The sequence below is a fragment of the Opisthorchis viverrini genome, assembly GCF_000715545.1.
Source record: "Opisthorchis viverrini unplaced genomic scaffold opera_v5_153, whole genome shotgun sequence".
NCBI classification, from domain to species: Eukaryota; Metazoa; Platyhelminthes; class Trematoda; order Opisthorchiida; family Opisthorchiidae; genus Opisthorchis; species Opisthorchis viverrini.
The window spans coordinates 423,978-441,664 of NW_008751810.1; the positions used below are offsets into that span (position 1 = coordinate 423,978).

A 17,687-nucleotide genomic window follows, 5' to 3' on the forward strand; every position below is an offset into this window, starting at 1 on the left:
ATCTTGCCAAATGAATGAGTGTTTTTTCGATGAAGCTAATTCCAAAGGCTGTATGATCATAATGCGGGACAAATTTATCGATACTGCAGAAGAATTTCGGCTCCAAACAGCACATGAATTTGAAATATATTTTACGTTAAGTGATTCCACCAGAAATTTTATGTTTGTGCCCTAGCGGTGCGGAAATACTGATGAAACAGCGTAAACTTATATGACAATTGTATGCTCCTGTTAACCCAGTTAATACGATCGTTTTGCTTTCACTGTCAATGCAAAACGAAGCCACAATAAACCAGTAAAGCTAAATTCTGAAGTGGTTGCTATCAGCTCCAAACAAGAATGATTGCGGGGAACCTGGTGACGTCGTCAGCGTGTGCTGACTTCTACTTGACTGGAAGCAAAATTTCTGTAAGTTAACTGCCAAGCTTGGCGAACCGGTCAACAGCCAGCTGACCAACTAGATGTCTGAAGAACCACTTCTTCGCACGTCGGTTCTGGAAGTCTGCTTTTTTGACTGGAGGTTACGACGAAGTGATTGTTACCGACGTACATGTTTACTTGATGGAGGGGAATCGAGGTTTTGGTAATTTTGGGGCTTGATTTAACGTATCACTAAACACAACTGTTGCATTGCGTAACTACCCGTGTCGTTTAAACTAAGGGCGAATCGCCACAAGTGTTCAAGTGTTCACGCATACCTGTTCAACATTTAGTGCTGCTGTCAACATTGACATGCCTTGGCTTGTGTTTGTGTGCTAAACATTAGAAAGTGAACTAGACAGTTAGACCGTAGGTAATCATTATGCGTCATTGGTTATTTTTACTTATAGAATACGCCAGCTATCAGTCTTGTGTTGACAGTATGCAACCCATTTTTTTAAACCAAAAAAGTCGATTTTGGCAGCTCATAAATGTTTACAAGACCAATTAGAATAACTAAAACATCAATCAGGGTAACTGACTCTCATGCACTGCTTAAGCCGATTAATAAGCAGAAATACAAATTTTTCGACATGGCTAAAACCCTCTATTTCTGCAATAAACGTTTGGGCAAATTTATCACGGTACCTTTATTTCCTGCTGGAAAATTAGTAGGCAGAAACGTTTTCATGGAATTCTATCCACACATGCTTCTTCCCAAAGTCTTCGTAACACTAAACAAGCTACCAAACTATTTTTCTCATTGATTTGGATACACATACTAAATCCTTTCGAAGCCAAGTTAACCTGATAAACAAATTTATCCCCTGTTTTCAACTATTTTTGATTACCTAAAAGCGTGTTTTTGTGGTGTGATGTTATTTTGCATGAAATGAGTGAAGTGTGCCTCGTTCAATTAAATGTCCCGGTTATTTCGCAGTTATACCTGTGAAAGGAAGAAGGCCTTTGCTGCGGAGTTATTTATTCGGAAATGCCAACTGACCGGTCACAGACCATTGAACAGGGAAGCAAAACTCTAATCTGCATCTTAGTTACAAAAACTGGACACAGATCTTCTCCCGAACGAGTCTTCCTAGAGATTCGTTGCCTCCACTCATTCGTCGGTCAAATCCAAGCAAATGTTACAAAGTGGCCCCACGAATTCCGCAACAGAATTCCCTTTTTCAGTCGACGCAAAGCGAAACTCTTCGAACAACACATACTACTCGCGTGCCTCCCGATCAGATACACCTGTAGAGTGTATCTAACTATGTGTAAACGTGTCCCATTGAAGTGGTTTCAAGCTGTTAACTCTGCACAACGATGTTTTCTAAGCAAACTGAAGAACTGAAGTCTTTTGGTACGGACGATTCTCATGCTCCCCGTATGATAGACAGCCAACTAGAACCGGAGAATTTTTATTCCTGAGAATAATAGATCGTGTAAAGATGTGCAAACACCGTGCCATATATATATATATATATATATATCGCCTCTCAGCTTTACAAACACTGAAATAGCAGAACAAGTGTTTGGGAACGTTGATCTGTTTTCAACCTTTACAAGTGAGACAGATGACGTTTGGTAAAGTTTTGAAAAAATTTGAACTTTAAGACTGCTTCCGAGTTGCACTAACCAAACATGTCTCTATGGGTCCAACGAAGCGCTTGTGGTTTCCTTGGTTTGGTCTTGGTCTAGCTTCTGTCAGTATGAAGAAACGCCAGACGGAATGTCTATCGATATCTTCACTGTACAACATCTCAACTACAACCCCAATTGGCTTTGTCAAGATTCTTAATAGGCTTCAGGTCACAACACCTGTAGACTTTAGATATCAGTGTGTACGAGAGGGGGGCTGATGTGTTCCGAGATATTTCGTTATGATACCAAACATCATGAACCTGACTTGTCAGGATTTTTGAGGTTTTCGAAATCAATTAGACTTCTTTCTTCAAAACAAACATCTCCGATTTATTAGCGGAAACAGTATTTCCGAGGCAGAATGAACAGCGAGAACCTTACTGTATGATATTTGCACCGGGATAATGATGCATTTTTGTATTTCCATGGAGAAACTAGAAAGTTGGAGAATATTGAGTACCTCTGCGTGATTGTATTCTGCACTTGATATGTCAACAGGGAAAGTTTCCAATGAATGAGGTTGCGAGCGAATCTAAAACTAAATTTTCGCGAAGGCAAGAGAAGTCTGGTTCACTTAATCAGGAGTATAGTAGACCAGTTGTTCCTGCAACGCAAGCACCTAAATAGTAACGAGTGCATATAGGATCTTACTTGTAGCGTCCGCATTTAGAAATTAGTCGTCCATATTTGAAACTACAAACTTCTCCCTCTCCGGTCCAAAGGGTTTTCCCTTTGTTTGCACTTGTGATAATGACTGTGTTCAGTAGAATCATTTCTTAATAGCAGGTCTTTTTGAAGAGGGTATCAGTTAGCACATGTTTAAGGTGAATGTGTACTACTATCGGTTACAGCATGAACTTGGAGTTTTAATATTTCGGGAAAAAGTCAACACATCCGAAATTCAAACAACCAAAGTGCAGATGATTTGCGCTCCCTAAAATCCGCCTTTTCCTCCTACAATTCATGCATACAGATCCGCCTTTTCCTCCTACAATTCATGCATATAGAAATACACTTGAATTTGTTTTTAACTTGGGAATGGTAACCGTGCGTGAAATACGATGCAAACAGCACATAATCTTATGTAGTTTACTTATGGAAACGGTAAAACATTCTCAAGCTTTTGTGGCCTAGAATTTTTGCGAATTTTCTGTGCAGTCACAAGAGGCTTAAGTAGAAAGATTGCGAAGCCGAATGTTGCGTTTTCAAGCACATCATAGCAGTTTAGCTGATGAAAGTAAGAAATGGGAGAATAAGTCTGCGGATGGTCATTATTAGTTCGCGTAGCTTTCCGTTTCCACCGGTTGGCTTGCAAAGAGCCACAGGTTTTCCGATGCATCATTGCACGGCGCAAGACAAACTGGAGAGTATAAGGCCAAAGCACGAGCGGAAAATGATGGGTCCTAACCGTGTTCAATTTGCTACTAAAACTGCAACAATCGTAGAACAAAACAGTCTATGTGGCGCGGTAATCCCGCTAAGCGATGTGTTAATAAAAGTGTATAAGACAGTATCCGGCCAGTTTAGTTTCATTTTACACGTATTTCCTCTCAGAAAGTTCCATTCAATGACATCTACGGAATTTGAAAGCGGTATGCTTTTGTTCACCTAGTGATGAATTTGTTTGCTTGACGAATGCAATGCAATGCAGTGCGGTGCAAGATTGATCTGCAAGATCTGATTTGTCTAACATTAACGCTTAATTTCTGATTCGGTCTCACATACATAGACTCCTTGTCCATCATTTATCTTTTGACGCAAACCGGGCTCAAAAAGCTTTGATGGAATAAGTTTCAAATTTGAAAGTGTTTATTTTATATCCTTATATGGACGGTGTGTGGTAAAATGTCATCCACTTAGGATGAAATAACTCACGTGGCCACTGATAATTTCCAGCACCCTTGAGAGACCTGACGATGGCCGGAGTTTTAGTCGAAAACTTGCCACAGTTAGAAAGTTAAACCGCATTCGGGAAGTCAAAATCTCCTAGTGCTATCGATAGAGTGGAAATTCCGATTTCACCAAAAAAGCCAGATTTTGTGGCACACGCGCAAGCAACATTCTCAGTCAATTCATGTGCGCCAACGCCAGTCGCAAAACCAAACGAGAGAAGAGGGCAAATGTATCAAGCCGGATAGTGTAATTTGAGACTATATTTTGAATTTCCGAGTGTTTTATTACCAAAAATGTTAGACTCTTGTAGGTACTCGAAAATTGGAAATTGCTGCACTCAATCCACCAACCATAGAATCCGTTTGTTCTCCTCGATTGGCTGTGGTTGTTATTCGTGTATCTCACAGACTCACGAAATAATGGCAGGTTCGTCAAATGAGAAGTGAATGATACGACGGTCACATGTCTTGTAATCCAATAAAATGGTTGAACCGTAATAAAATGCTGAATCTAATCAGACTTCTGCTTTACCGTCTCCTATCGGGCTAATCTCATAAGCCTGACATTATGCTCAGGGTTAGCACAAGTGAATAGTTAGCTGCAATTTGAGTCAGTCGTGCTTCAGGCAGAACGGACATTCTTCCGGGGACAATAGATATCCTGGTAGAAGTGTGAACAGACAAACTGTGTCAGGTGATGTTTGTCAGCCGGATCTGTACACAAAAGCTGATGAAGAGAAGTGGTATTAAGTTATGGCAACATTCCAGACTGAGGCTCAAGTTGCTATAGCCATTTTAATTTATTCAATGTGTGCTTGATTCTGTTTGCTATGTGATTGTGCACTTGTTGCATTTTATGCCACAGTTAATCTTGGGACCGAATATCGCTTATCAGAAACGCATCTGCTTGGGTCGTTTATCAACCAAAATTACTTTCCTTGGTCGCATACGGAACAGTGGTACAGCGAGACCTAAAACTGAGTTTTGAAGTCATTTCTGACCGTCCAAATTCACACGAATTCAAATAGGTTTGTAGACCGAAAAGGTCGACAAATGTACTAAATCATCACCATCCATTAAAATCTGTTGTACTTTTGAAGCATTCAGGTTTGGTATTCTGATTAGTCAAATCTTACGTCCACTGGGGAATTAAGATTAGTTAAAACAAGGTGGACCATGACATGACGAACATTTTGCAGTGGACCACAACCATGGCATTAATTCCCAATGGAATGGTTCCATCTTCCAATAGATGCGGAATTTTTCCTACCGTGAGATCGATTCGTCACCGATTACCTAGATTAGTCTCGTTTTGTCATCTTTAACATATACGGCGAACACCCTACTGCAGGGTACCTGCAATAGTCTATTGCTCTTTTCTCAATATTATATCTACTGGATACAAGTTATCCTTGCGAAGTTTCAAGGTTACCGCTCCAAGTAATGGGTGTCGCCCTCAATACATGAAAGCTGGCTAGGAGAAGAAGAGGCTGAAAATCAAATACAGACACAATAGGTCACATGGCTACAAACAACAGCCTACGAGCTAAGAGGACCTTTCTCGAAGTAAAGTGAATGTTTCTGCATCTGTCACAGAAGCCTAGGTAACTATGACAACCTAGTAAGATGTGTCGATATTCTTCGGCCTGATAAGTATACTAAATTGGATGTGTCAATGAACTGACCAAGAGAGGATGAAGCCTTATGGATATTAAGTGGTGCCTTGAAGGAATTTTAGTCTGTTTTCTAGCCTGCGTGGTGTGACATGAGAGCTTATGATTAAATAAACCAAGACAAAACATCTTAAAAATATCGAAGTATTATTTTTTTATATAGACAGTCAGTAGATTATGCGCCTTCAATGTTACTGAAAAATCTAAGTCCCTATTTGAACTTACTCTAGCTTTAAATGTGGATCCTAAAATTTCCACAAGAGCTATCAGATGAAACTCTAATTCATGAGTGATTTCATCCTAGTCAAATAATTGTGCGGTTGTCTCGTTTACATTTTTTAGCATTTCATTCAATTTTCTGCTTCAGTAGCACAGTAATATCTGTGGACTGTATAAGTCTTGGAGATCGGAATCAGCCTTCTAGAAGACAGTCAGCTCAGCCAAATATATATAACCAAACACACGATAACGCAGAATTGATCAGCGAAGTTTCATACTAAATGTTTCTAGTTTCATGGCCTGTACGCCGGTAGTTAACAGTTCATAATATCCAGACAGATCTAGCGTAATCGGAACGGCATAAATGTTAGAGTATATCACGTGACTGTCCGCGGATTAACACACACCGAATTATTTGTAACCGGACTTTTTGTTTGAGCGTCTTGCTGCATGAGACAACTGTGTAACCCAACAATATCGTTGCTGAGCGTCGTTCCGCACTGTGTAGTTGCAAATGAATAAACGTCAGCTGGAATCAGGTTTCTGTTAAGCATCCGTGAAGATCATGTATTGATGCACAAAACAGGCACAGATTTCTCTTTTTAATCGGCATCGTATTGAGGATTGGCAGCCTTCACGATAGTCTTAGCAAGGAAACAAGATCACCTATGTTCCGAAACCCATCTCATTCGTTTTCGTAAGTACCTTCCAATAGATGTAGGCTGGGACATCCTGACGAAGTGATGGACTCGAAGACCGTTTTACATTTGCTGACAGACAGGAATGCAAAGGTGTGCAACCTAATCGGCGCCGCCGAAAATGTACCAATACTAGTGTAACGGTGATGCTACTGATCGGGAGGCACGCGAGTAGTATGTGTTGTTCGTAGAATTTCGCTTTGCGTGGATTGAAAAATGGAATTCTGTTGCGAACTTCGCGGGGCCATTTTGTAACATTTGCTTTTACTTGACCGACGAAAAACGAAAGGAAGAAGGCCTTTGCTGCGGAGTTATTTATTCGGAAATGCCAACTGACCGGTCACAGACCATTGAACAGGGAAGCAAAACTCTAATCTGCATCTTAGTTACAAAAACTGGACACAGATCTTCTCCCGAACGAGTCTTCCTAGAGATTCGTTGCCTCCACTCATTCGTCGGTCAAATCCAAGCAAATGTTACAAAGTGGCTCCACGAATTCCGCAACAGAATTCCCTTTTTCAGTCGACGCAAAGCGAAACTCTTCGAACAACACATACTACTCGCGTGCCTCCCGATCAGTAGCATCACCGTTACACTAGTAGATATGCCTACCACTACAGCCTAGGACAACGTGGTCTCTTAAACGAAAACAATAAAGTGTGTCCCATGCAGAATGTCAGCCTGACGATGAACAGAGTTGACGCAGGAACTACACTGTCAAATCTCCGACAGCGATCTCGGAAGTCCATCTGAATTAGACCCGTTTGCCGTTAATCGGAGTTCCTGAATGACGTAAGTCACGGTGGAGATATCCTTTGGTCCTTCGGGACCATTAGTTCGTCAGGGTGTCCCAGCCTACACTTATTGGAAGGTGTTGGCCAAGATGAGTGAGATGGGTTTCGGAACATAGGCGGTTTTGTTTCCATGCTAATATGACTTGAAGACGTAGCAATAAAGAGCACAACAGAAGATCCTGGCGGCACCGGCGAATGCCGTCTACCAAGTCAATTTATCAAAGGCCCATAATGTTAATGATTAGGGAGACCAACAAAGGGATGTCCCTCAAAATTACGATATTATTGTATCTATTATTACTATTAAATATTACATATATATTATGTGCATATATGCTACTACATGATCAGCAACCCTCTGTTCTTCGTTCTTCTTTTCCACTTTCTAAGTTTGATGTGATTCTTCTCATCTCGCATAGTACGCTATCGGTCGATGTATGCTGTGGCAGTCCGAACCATCGCACACTTGTGTACGGTTCAAAGTTGTCAAACTAAACAGACTAAATATGTGTTCGGAGCCTCCGAAGATCACACTGGTTCAGTCAGGACAGGATTAAAACACAGTAGGAGTAGATGTGAGTTAGAAGTATTGAGTCCTAATCGTGTGTACATGCAATTTGCGATTGAAAAGAGTATTGGTTGCTCAGGTTATACTGATGGCCGTTTGTTTGTTCACTAAGCTAAGCAAATTTCATGCAACTAAATGTGGTTGGTTCAGGCGCACTGGTAAATTATAATGAACATTAAAAGACTAATAAAATCATTCTCCTATTGGATGACCGAACTTGAAGTTCTACTGTTTTGTTGAAAAATACACCAACCTATTCCTATTCCTTATGAATATACGTACCGTCTCAAATAATCAGGCTTTTGTCCATTGGGTAAGAATCAATCTATTTTAAAAGCCGAGAGGCGCTGCTTGAGAATCTCAAGCATTGAGCATTTCAAGAATTTCCACGAAGGTTCGAAGCTGCGACCACGGCGGGTAGACAAAGTGTGATCGGCTAACACAGACAAGATAAAAACCCACTCACTCCTTGAAAACGAAATTCACATTACTTGAGGATGACAATGATATAAAATGGTGACTAGCCGTTCAAGGGACGATTGCTCAGGTGAATATTCCACCCGTGGCGAGTAGTTCTCCCTTCTGAGCTACTGATCATTTCTTGTTGATTCAAAAGCGATTTCCCCTTTACCGCTCATATTAAGTGTGGTCTCATTTTTTGCTCACAAATATCGTCTGTCTTGAGTTTAACATTTTGTCACTATAGACATGTGCGGAACCCCCAATTTTGTGGGACAAAATACAAGTTTTGTTACAATGGAAGCTTTTTCATCTCTTCTGATTAATCGTGGAAGCTCTACTGCAAAAGTCATGGGTATCAAGTCAACAGAAATATCTCTGTAACGGTGGTTGGAAGTTTATTTGTGAATAAGATCCTATATTGCTTGTGAGTCGTGTGTTAGACAACCAAAGACCTGGCAGGTAATTTTAAGTTTCCAAGGGTCAAATCTCACTATGCGTCAAATTTGGAAACCGAAATTTTGGTGCCTTTGTTCGCAGTTTCCTCATGAGAATGCTTGGCACTTGCAGATAACATCAGGGTCACATGTTTCAGAAGAGCAAGGTGGGATATTCGAAAGATGGTGTTTGTACAAGATGCTAGCTACTGACAAATATGATGCGCAGCTTAGAACGCAGAAGTGGTCCGCGTGGTGGATGTCAGGATCTGGGAAGTTGTGCATGGCTGTATAGTACACCTGATTTGCCAACGCAGCTTCCGTTTGATAATTCTGTCTGTTTCTAAAGTCTACGTGCAACCTAACTTGCCCGGACAGTGAATTTTGCGTACGTCTGCTTGATTGTAGCTTTGTTCCGGTCCATGCCTCAGCTAGACAGGATCTCAAGCTGAAACTCTGACAAAATCTGGAAACTCTGTCTATTTTCAATCGCATAAAGACCTGAACACAGAATGCCTAGCCTGTGAGATGAGCGTGTTACAAAGGACTCAAAATTATGCGCTACAGGTGGCATAATTATAAGGTTAAAGCGTCCAAACATAAGTGATTGGATTACTCTCTACTCGACATGAATGACGAGAACTATAAATATTGCGATTTTGTCTGGCGTTCAATCCAATTTCCAGGAATTCGCAGTGAAGGATTGCTTGAGTGACCATATGATAGAATATGTAAGTGAGGCTGTCAAATGCCTTTAATTTATGATCACATCATTATTGGTTGACCTCATAAAGTGTGACTTTCTGGAGTTCAAACTCCGGGCTGCGGGGGTTCGCAATGACGGTAAGATCAAGCAGTAGCGGGATATGAGTTTAGCTTTTCCGCGCTTTCATCTAACGGTCATGACATTTGCACCCGTGCGATGGGAAGACTGTTTGGCTGAGAGGGAAGTGATTATAAATACTGACGTAATTGCACAGAACAGTCGCCTCCAACATTTAATACATGTGGGTTGAAGCTGTTGTTTGTAATACCGTTGTTTCTGATCAGGCACGAAAGACGGGGGCTTTACTAATGGTGACAAAAGATATTGAGTGATAAGTGTACTGCTAGATTACCCGCAGGTTAACAAGCATTATTCAATACTTTGGTGCATCATTCATGATATCACCATATGCTTATCAGCCATGCAATATCGTAGACCAACTTTTCCCACTCAAGGCCAAGGGGTTTAGGCAACCTCGCGAGTATAGATTGTTTCCAGCAATCTGTTGGACCACGTCGAGTTACGCGCAAAACCCAAAAAGCCAAATATTTCAAATGGAGGTTTATCTACAAATGCGGTACTATAAACACAATGATAAGATAATGAAAATTTTACAAACCTCAAATCGTGGGACTATGCCAGCTTGTATACACCAGATTAAGAACTGCTGATTCCTTACGATCTCAAAGTTCACATCGACTCAAAGCCACGTGTTTACAAGATAGAGAAGCCGTTTGTGAGCTTAAACAGCACGTCCAATGACAAGGCCAAAGAAGTTTTTGTGTTTAGGTCAAAAACGAAAGCGTTTTGAAGGCGCAAACCAAAATAACAAAAAGGGGAGAATCGCACAGTACAACATAAAAACAGAAGAAAGGAATCAACAGTGAGTGGCGTGTATTTCTATGAAACTTTTTCTGGTTTCACGTATCTGGTAAGGTCAGTACTGAAAGTTGGGAGCAACGACACTGCAGATAAAAGAGGAGCATAACGGTTTTTTCGTTGTTGAAGATTGGATTTCCCCTAAGCATATTATGGCTAACTGTTCTTCTGTTTACAATATTCACATTGTGGCCCGTGAAAAAACAATTGTTCAGTAGCTACCCAACATTTAATCTTGTCAAAAATGGCTCCAAAATCTCCCATTTTTGAAAGTTAGTTTTTAATTTTATGGAGTGCAATTTCAGCCTCTTGTAATGAGCTTTAGAGTGAAAATAATTGATTCTGCCTGCAGATAAAAATATCCGGGCATAAAACTATTTGTTTGCCAAAATTCTTCATAAGTTAGTTATTATCACCAGAAAAAAGAAAAGGTTTTTGTATCATTCTCGAGATAACTCACCGATAATCTGTCACCGTATCCGCACGTTCTGTTGAGACAGACGTTGTATCCGTGATGGTTAACACATTTTTGCTCTCTGGCAGCTCGCGACCGGCAGTCACGGATTTCTTCTGGTCGTAGAATTATGCTCACCGATAATCTGTCACCGTATCCGCACGTTCTGTTTCCAGAGACGTTGTATCCGTGATGGTTAACACATTTTTGCTCTCTGGCAGCTCGCGACCGGCAGTCACGGATTTCTTCTGGTCGTGTGAAGAATTATGCTTACTTTCGGACAGCTCGCAAATCATCGACTGCAATTTGTCCAATATTGGCTGGCTGAGTTCATGACCACTGTTAACAACAATGAATTTCTGCGGAAATAAAAGTGATGAAAAGTACAATGATGAAAGCGTCATTCAACCAGGAACTTTTTCATTAAGACGTGGCGATTTTGTGACACTGTTAAAATACAGAAGGCTAGGATTGGTAAAAAATATTAAACCACAATAAGATCTTTATTATGGAGTAAATTATTCTGGAATGATTCGCACTGGGCTTCAGTCGAAGGGTATTTTTAAGGGACTGAGTACATTCACAACGCATCTAGAGTTGGAACATACTGCTCAAGACCCTTATGACGGTCAAATCATCCCTTTGTCCACAAATTTAGCGCCTAGGTTGGAAAGCTCGAATTCAAACGGGTAATGATTAACTTTTGCTAAGCAAGATTCCCTGACTGATCCGTGATGAACGGATGACATTAAATCCCTTCCCGTTCACCTTTATTCTTCTCATGATTTTACACCAGCAAGGCGCCAGTGCTGAACAGAGATTTCATCTGCTAACGGAAATGATGGCGATGATGATGAATATGATGATGACAACACACCTGAGCAAAATGGGTAATATTTCTGTCTTCAAATTCAGTCATCAGGTACAACAACAGAAATTATAAAACACCTGAAATTTCAATTCTCACCTGGCCTGAGAGACTTGATTAGAAAATAGATCCAGAAAACATCTTATTGTATTTTGACAGTTGTGAAGTTTAGCTACGAAATGAAGACGGCATTTGGCTATCAGTGATGATTACGTGTAGTTGCCCTACTGGAAAAATTGTCTTTTTCCGTGTTTGATAGATAACGTAGATTGAGGGGTACACATTGTAATTAATATTGATTTGTTAAATGCTAGGTTGCTGCTTCATGTAGCAAACTCATTGGTTTATTAATTATTCTCCTTTAATCAGTAAATTCCTTTTCAGTCCCACGTACACATTTTCTTTTGGATACCAAAGATAAATTATACAAATGAGGCCATTGGGTGAAATTTACTCCCGACAGAAGACGAAAAAAGAAAAAAAACTGGAGTGCAGAATTAGTAAGATCATTACTTGTACATTGTCATTTCAGGTGGCAAAGTCCGTTGGGACTAAACAGAATTGCCCGTTTCTAGAAAGTAATCATTCATGAGCGTCGCTTGCATGCTGTCTTCAACGCGAATGAGATCACATGCTAAATTTTCTATTCTCTTTGATAGCTCTCTTTACCAACAGCTTAAATCCGATAACACTTAAAGCACTGGTTGTACAACAATAGTTAAGCTGGAGCGCATGCGTAACCATAATGATTTTTTTATTTCAATGTGTGCAGCTTTAACTGATCATATGAATGACATAATAATCAAGGCCATTAATGAGCTAGGAGAACTCTTATGGTTCTCACAAATGCACACCAAACTTCTCGCGTAGTATATGCATTCACAGCAAAAAGTCTTAGGTCTTGTTAAATGAATAGGTGAAACAGTGAGTGTCTGAAACGATCCAGTCAAATAACTAAGTACAACGCATCGCTTATCAGCATGAACAAAATTATAAACTCGCTGGTGGAGGAGTTCAACCGGTTTAACAGGCAAATTAATTAGAGATCAGGCAGCACAAGTAGCCAGACTGACATATTCAGTCAGCCTGCAGATGAGAAATTGCGCTCCTGAATGAAATAGAAGTCATAAGTGGAGTGAATTGCTTGCAAACATGCCACTCTCAGTCATCTAAGGGAAGATATGAGGTGTCTGCACGGTCAAGTTCCATACGTACGGTCAAACTCCAATTACTTATGACAACTTAAATGTAATATTAGATAAAAAAGAACAAAACTGGTCTCCTTCAGTACGACGCCGAAACTCGATGCTGGTATAGCTTATGGCGTTCCAATTCAGGAGATATTAACTTGACATTTTTGCTGATCTTGAAGAATTCGCATATATAAATGTCTGCAAGCTGTACCAACGAAACACAGTTTGTTGCGGTTCCCACATGGTGAGTGGGCTTTGTCCGGGCTGAAAAGCCTCTATTTCGAACCAGTAATTAGTTGTTGGTAAATGTTTATAATATTCAAGAATAATAGGAATAATAAGCTCAAAAATCTTTTTCGGAATTTGGTAGTAAGTGTGTATTCAAAGCACAGCAATAGAATTAATCACTGGACCATTTTTTTAATGTTCACCTCCAACCGGCCAATTAGAATTTACAAAAGATCCACTTTGTAAACTTCGCGCTTTTTGTAAAAACTCTGACATGCAAATAGTTTGGCTGGTCTTTGATGCCACTTTTAGAAAAAGGACTGGGCCTGGATGCAACTCCAGAAATATGCCAAATGAGATGATTCTAGCAACAGTCAAAATATTGCCACAGAATGGCTGCTGTGGTTTAAGAAGCCATCCTTTAACATCACGGCCAGCGTGTCAGACGCGACGATTTAAACAGATTCTAGTGCACCAACAAAAAACAAAATACTGGAATATATGAGGCACGAGAATTTTGAAAAGCCCACACGCGTGACCACGTTTTTCGTGAAGCATATCATACGGCTACAGTTTGGTTGAACGAACGTGCTTTTTCTTGGTAGTTCACAGCGTAAGCCTAAGAGAAACGTCAACGCATACTACTTGGAACACTTCAATACACTGTTCACGAGATCTTAGACCGTTCACGTAGATGCTTGTGTCTAGGAAGCGTTCCTTACAACCCTGGTGTGGATTCAAAAATCAGGCATCGAATATTCACCTTGCTGACATTGTTGTTGAAGTGGCTTGATTAAAGGTGAAACAGTATGAAATTACAATAAATTTGCGAAAAATGGTTTCCCTGAGTTCCGGTGATTTTACATATCACTATTATGATGTAAAGCACCAAAGATGGTTCCATTGTGTTGACTCCAATAGATCGGACATGTAAGGGTGAGTAGCCCCGGGTGTAAGTCTCCAAACATTGTTTTAGAGCTTGAGTTGACGTGATTTTTCGGATGTCAGTAAAACATTATTGGCACTGAGAAGCCCGAAACTGTCTGTGAATCCGTCCACTTTAACCAGTGGCGCCTTGGTTGGGCAGCTCATCCACAATTCGAATTAGTCAAGTTCGCATCGGCATGCTGTCACCCAACCGACTAGCAGCACGCACCTTGTTGAGAAAACTTTGTCCACGTTCCAAAGTTGGTATCGATTCAAAATAACCTCTCTCACATAGCAGCCCCACAAAATTGGGCCAAATATTGTCCGAATTTTCTAAGCAACTGATATTCAAAGGAATTCCAGGCGGACAGTCCTGGAGATGGGAAGAGGGCCAACCACAATTCAGCTGCTGTTGTGGATGTTAGACCTTTCTGTGATATTCCACAACTTAAAAGCGAAAGGATTTCGAGTTCCAGGATGCTCATTCTTCCATTCAGGCACCTGACAAGAGTAACAGATGTCTGACCGCTCATCTGGCCAAGTAACTGTGCACAGATTCACTTAAAATATCCAGATCCCTGCACCGCTAAATAAGCTTCTTGGGGCAAAAGGCAACATGACAGTCATGGATCAAGTTGGGAAACTAGTGTATCTTTTCACACGAAGATGAGTGGTAAAGCTTCATTATGTAATCACCGAAAGAATGAGAAAAACTCTTTGGTACCAAAAATTCTTCATGATAACCATGCTAGTTTTTTAAAAGAATGTGATATTCGGAAAGTTTACGAGAATAGTTTCATAAATACATTGACATTCTAAAGACAACGTAAATGGGCAAAATTTCAAAGCCAAATTACTTTACGGCGATAAAAGTTGACACGTTTGTGTAGTTCTTGCACGGTACTAGCAAGCGATAGCAAAGTTATATATAAAATGGACATGGCTGTCGGGGTGTTCACCAGCTAGGCAACTGGAGGATTTAAGTGCTGCACTTGCAAAGGCCTATGCAAAATTTCCAAAGCCCGCGACAGACTTTTCTATCCTTGAAATTAATCAGATGAACGCACTCTCCGAGTTTCTGTCAAATTTGTTCTACGTCTTTCCAAACTACACAAACTTTATGAAGTACATTTATTTAAAAAATTATTTAGTGAATATGTTCCGCGAATGCCATAAAATTTGGGTGCAAGAAGAGTATAAAGTTGACAGAAACTCGGGTGTTAATCCCAGGTGTTGAGATTGAGAAAGGACAAAATCTGTCGTGGACTGCCCAAGAAGTTTGCAAAATAATGTATAATGGACAGACCGTCGCAGATGAGAAATGAGGCAGCCTTTGAGCAACACACTCAGTTGAAAAATATTATTGCACATGATATTATAATATTATTATATATTATATATATTACTATCATATATATTATATTACTATATTAGCTTGAATTCGGTTGGATTGGCAAATGCGTGTACTTTACAGTGGCGACATGCTTTTAAGTGAGGCTATAAACTTGGTAGAATATGAGGGAATGTCGCCTATTACCAACTTCGAAAAACCAAGCGATGGTGAAAAATTTAGCTAGCAGCATAGTGTGGTGAACAATTGCAGAACACATCTTGGCTATACGTTCCACGCAGACGCCCTTACAAGAAATGTAACTCGATCTGCCTTGTTCTGGAGCAAACAATTAACAATAAACCCGGCAAATGTTTTCACTGAGAGCGCTCTATTACTTTAGTCATCTCAATGTAAATCAGAGCCGAAGATCCTAGTTAATTTTCTACCTAATTTCAGTGCCAGACAAAGAAGAAAACGACTGAGAGTTTGCCCACTTTACTGTTTTAAAAATTACTGGGATTTACAGAGATCTCCCATGCAGGTTATGACTAAATTTCACTAGGTCACTTGTCAAAAGAATCATTCTGTCCAGAGCAAAAACACTGTCTCTATAGATCTTGAAACGAAATCAATACGGATCAGCAACTGAATGCCTTTGAATTCAGACTAACTTTACAATGATTCTATTATGGTTTGGAATATGATGCTTCTTAGCACAACGAACCCGGCAACTGAATGTGTCACTAAAACACACTTGCAAATTCCCAATGCATTATGGTTCGGACATGAAAAAATGCACTGTCCAATTCTCTACATTTTTCAATTCTAACCGGACACAAGAGAGTAAGACAACAATTATTGATCCAATTCTCCTATGAGGCGAATGCAGTCGGCAGGAGAGTGGTTCCAAAGCAAGCAGTCCAAAACTCCTAGGCAAAAAACACACCGATGCCTATCAGATGGCTGTCAAAGAGAATGAAATACATCGTAAGGCTAAGAGCATTAAAAGCTTTGGACAGAAAATCATCAATTTCTCTGAGCACCAGCGGATCCAGAATTACATTAAATGTTTTACTTTTCCAGATAAATTTAATTGGGCGTTTCTTCTTCATAAAAATAACTCCCTGTATGAAAATCCATGTCTTTTCTATATGTAGGAGGCGGATAAAAATGATTTTTCTAAATGTCATCAGTGAGTAAACCCAATTACTTATATACTGGCACAAGAGAAGTCATTCAAGGTCGGTTTGTTATATTGTTGGTGGTAGTTAACAACAGGAAATTTTTCGCTCAAAAATCAGAGTGCAGATAAACGTTCGTGTTTCGCGTACGGGAAATTTGGCCCAACACTCATTTCAGCTAGGAAGTTGACCACAAAACCAGCCACGTTACAAAGGTATTCTTGGTAAGACTTGAGACACCGGTTCTTTATGACTCATTGTTTTGTTAAGTGGGAGTCAAGAATATTAGTTCGATCAAAATATATGGATTAGTTTTTGAAATACTTGATTTTATTCGGGTTTTGTCCTGATTGTAGCTCAACAGATGGATGCATATGCAGTGATCACGTGATCATTTGACCACCAGTGGCGTAAAATGGGTAGGCATTACATAAGGATGAAAGACCATATGTAACCGAGCTATTTTTGTACCGTGCACAGATGTTTATTTTTTTGACTGTGGCTAATGACCGCTTACTGGTGTGAGCTTATTCTAACTACTACCACGGCGCAACTCCGACGGTTTTCAAACACTGCCCTAGTCTGTTGGGAACAGTGAACTAACCCTGTTGATGTATTCTCATAATCAGAAACTCTCCTGCAGGTAACGAAGCCTTAAGTCCTTAACTTCTCATGATCGCTAATACACATCGTATGGACGTTTGGCCGCAAAGCACTCTTCTCTCAAATGAGTGACGTACAAATGAAAACGAAAAATGAAAGCACCGAACAAGAAGCAGTCAAAACCTGACAATTGATGTTGACTCGGGAATCAAGCATAAGTGACACCTTGTCGCAAGTAAGTCAGACTTAATCACCATTGTGATCACCCGTTTGTCACCAAATGGTTACTAGCTCGACACAATAGGGGTCAAGCTACCACTAAATTTTGTGGGATGCACGCCACTGATAATTTCCAACACCCATGAGAGACCTGTACAGTGCCCGGAGTTTTACGTCGAAAACTTGCCACAGTTAGAAAGTTAAACCGCATTCGGGAAGTCAAAATCTCCTAGTG

At 40.2% G+C, this 17,687-nt stretch overlaps 1 protein-coding gene across 1 annotated transcript; it reads left to right on the plus strand.

The window, feature by feature from the left end:
- Nucleotides 1–1,411: 1,411 nt before the first annotated feature.
- Nucleotides 1,412–7,168, plus strand: T265_06979 (hypothetical protein; the record flags this gene model as incomplete). The annotated part of the gene is made up of 3 exons (XM_009172396.1): nucleotides 1,412–1,650; nucleotides 3,616–3,653; nucleotides 6,735–7,168. The coding sequence occupies 3 exons, from the start codon at nucleotides 1,412–1,414 to the stop codon at nucleotides 7,166–7,168; spliced, it is 711 nt and encodes a 236-aa protein (XP_009170660.1).
- Nucleotides 7,169–17,687: the final 10,519 nt, after the last annotated feature.